The 1,892-nt window shown below is 47.3% G+C and overlaps 1 protein-coding gene across 1 annotated transcript in view; it reads left to right on the top strand.

The window, feature by feature from the left end:
- The window catches only part of hs3st1l2 (heparan sulfate (glucosamine) 3-O-sulfotransferase 1-like 2), a 29,287-nt gene that overhangs the window by 23,268 nt on the left and 4,127 nt on the right, over window positions 1–1,892 (top strand). The window contains exon 2 of the mRNA XM_008288670.1: window positions 25–399. Coding sequence (XP_008286892.1) covers window positions 142–399 — 258 coding nt within the window. The 5' untranslated portion in view covers window positions 25–141. The remainder of the gene's footprint in view (window positions 1–24; window positions 400–1,892) is intronic.

Below are 1,892 nucleotides of genomic sequence, written 5' to 3'. Positions count from 1 at the left end.
TGTTTTTTCTTTCTTGGCTCACAGGTTGTCCGGTTGAAGAGCTCCCTCCTGAGGCCCCCTGCTGCCTGATAACAAGCTCCGCCCACCAGAGTGGAGCTCCATGAGAGTGTGCTGGTAGCAGCTCTCCTGAGTGTCGGCACCATGCTGTGGACGCTGCTGCTGGCGCTGCTGCTGCTGCTGCTGCTGCAGACTCAGCTGTCTGTGTGCTTCAGGGAATTACGCACCGGGGGTTCCACTTCCCCCGGCTACTCCCCTTCATCATCCTCTTCCTCCTCCTCTTACAATGCCACCCGGCAGCGGCTGCCCGGAGCCATTATTATTGGCGTGCGAAAAGGCGGCACCAGAGCCCTGCTGGAGATGCTCAACCTGCACCCAGATGTGGAAGTGGCCAAGGCCGAGGTAAGGAGGAGCACTGGAGTACATTTACTCAGGTTGTACTCGAGTATAACTGTGAGGACCTGGTGCTGCTGCTGTGTCTCCCAGACACGTCAGAGTGAAAGATCTGGTTTAGACTTTACATTAAAAAAAATAATCGTCATCTGCGTTATATTATAATTGATATCAAATAATAAACTCTTTCTAAGGGTCTACCATTTCCAGTGCTTTCAGCATCTCACAGTATTTCACTTCAGCAGCTGTTTATCGTCCAGAACTTCTCAAAAACGGGTTAAAGTTTCAACATTCTTCCTCTTTTTTAGCTAATTAATAAAAGCATCCCAAAATATCCCAAAACTGTTTCTTTCATGCTTCCAGCTCAAAATACTACAAAGATTTCACTACAACAGTACGAAGCTGAGGCCCAGCCTCGTCCTGAACAGTAGATGCGGCGCTGCTGCTCCAGCGCTACGACTGCATGACACCAGGACTTCATGTCACCTGGAGCTTTCTCTCTGAGGGACTAGTTAACATGGAAACAGTGACAGCAGTTGTTTTTACCTCATGTGTGTTGAGTTTGTCCGACAATGCCGCGGTTATAACATCAGCACGTAACAGCTTGGAAATGAGGTGAACATGTAGCACTAGCAGGCCACGAATTCATCCTGGTTCTGTTCTCTGACCACAGAAACAGAACCAGATGCCAGTGAGAACAGTCTTATTGGGAGTTCAGCTGAATTACAATTCAGCTGATGTGAGCACAGAGAGCAGGAGAGAAGCCAGCAGGTGTAAACGTTGAGTGGAGGTTGCACTGAAGCACAACAAGCAACATGAGAACAAAGCCACACAGTCAGTCTTATGGTTTCCACCACCTCTGGAGGTCCCTCAGCAGAACCCTGAACCGTGACCAGATGATCACAGCTCATAGAAACATTAGCCACATTAGCCAATCAGCGTGTAGCACCAAGCTCTGTGCTGCCAATTACATCCAAAACAAAAGCTACATCTTCAGTTAATCAGATGCTGACAGTGCATGAAGACTCCTGTGTTCACTCCTGCAGCCAACAGCAGAGCATTTGCTGTGACTTGCTCACGGAGGCGAAGCAGCTCATTGAAATAAATAAACCTGTTGGACCTTGAGGCAGCAGCTCTCTCTAAATGGCTCACCTGGAAGCAGGGGAGGCCCAGGATCATGGTCCAGGTCCAGGATTATGGTCCAGGTCCAGGATCATGGTCCAGGTCCAGGATTATGATCCATCTAGAACAGAGGAAGTAAACGTATGTATATATGAACAACTTTTACTTCCAAGTTCATGAGAACCACAAAACACAATAAAATGTGTTGTTACTCTGTGGGACCTGGAACCCGTTTAGCCCGTTTAGCTCTGCAGCCCGCTATGTTCATTTAGATTGTCTATCAGCGGGAAACCCCGCATGTGAACGAGAGATTCAGCCATGAAATAAGTCATGCAAATAATAATAATAATAATGATATAATAATAATGATAATAATGATA

This window comes from Stegastes partitus, unplaced genomic scaffold, assembly GCF_000690725.1.
Source record: "Stegastes partitus isolate 25-593 unplaced genomic scaffold, Stegastes_partitus-1.0.2 Scaffold569, whole genome shotgun sequence".
NCBI lineage: Eukaryota > Metazoa > Chordata > Actinopteri > Pomacentridae > Stegastes > Stegastes partitus.
Note: the sequence above shows the minus strand (reverse complement) of the source record. Positions and strands in the feature narration are given on the sequence as shown.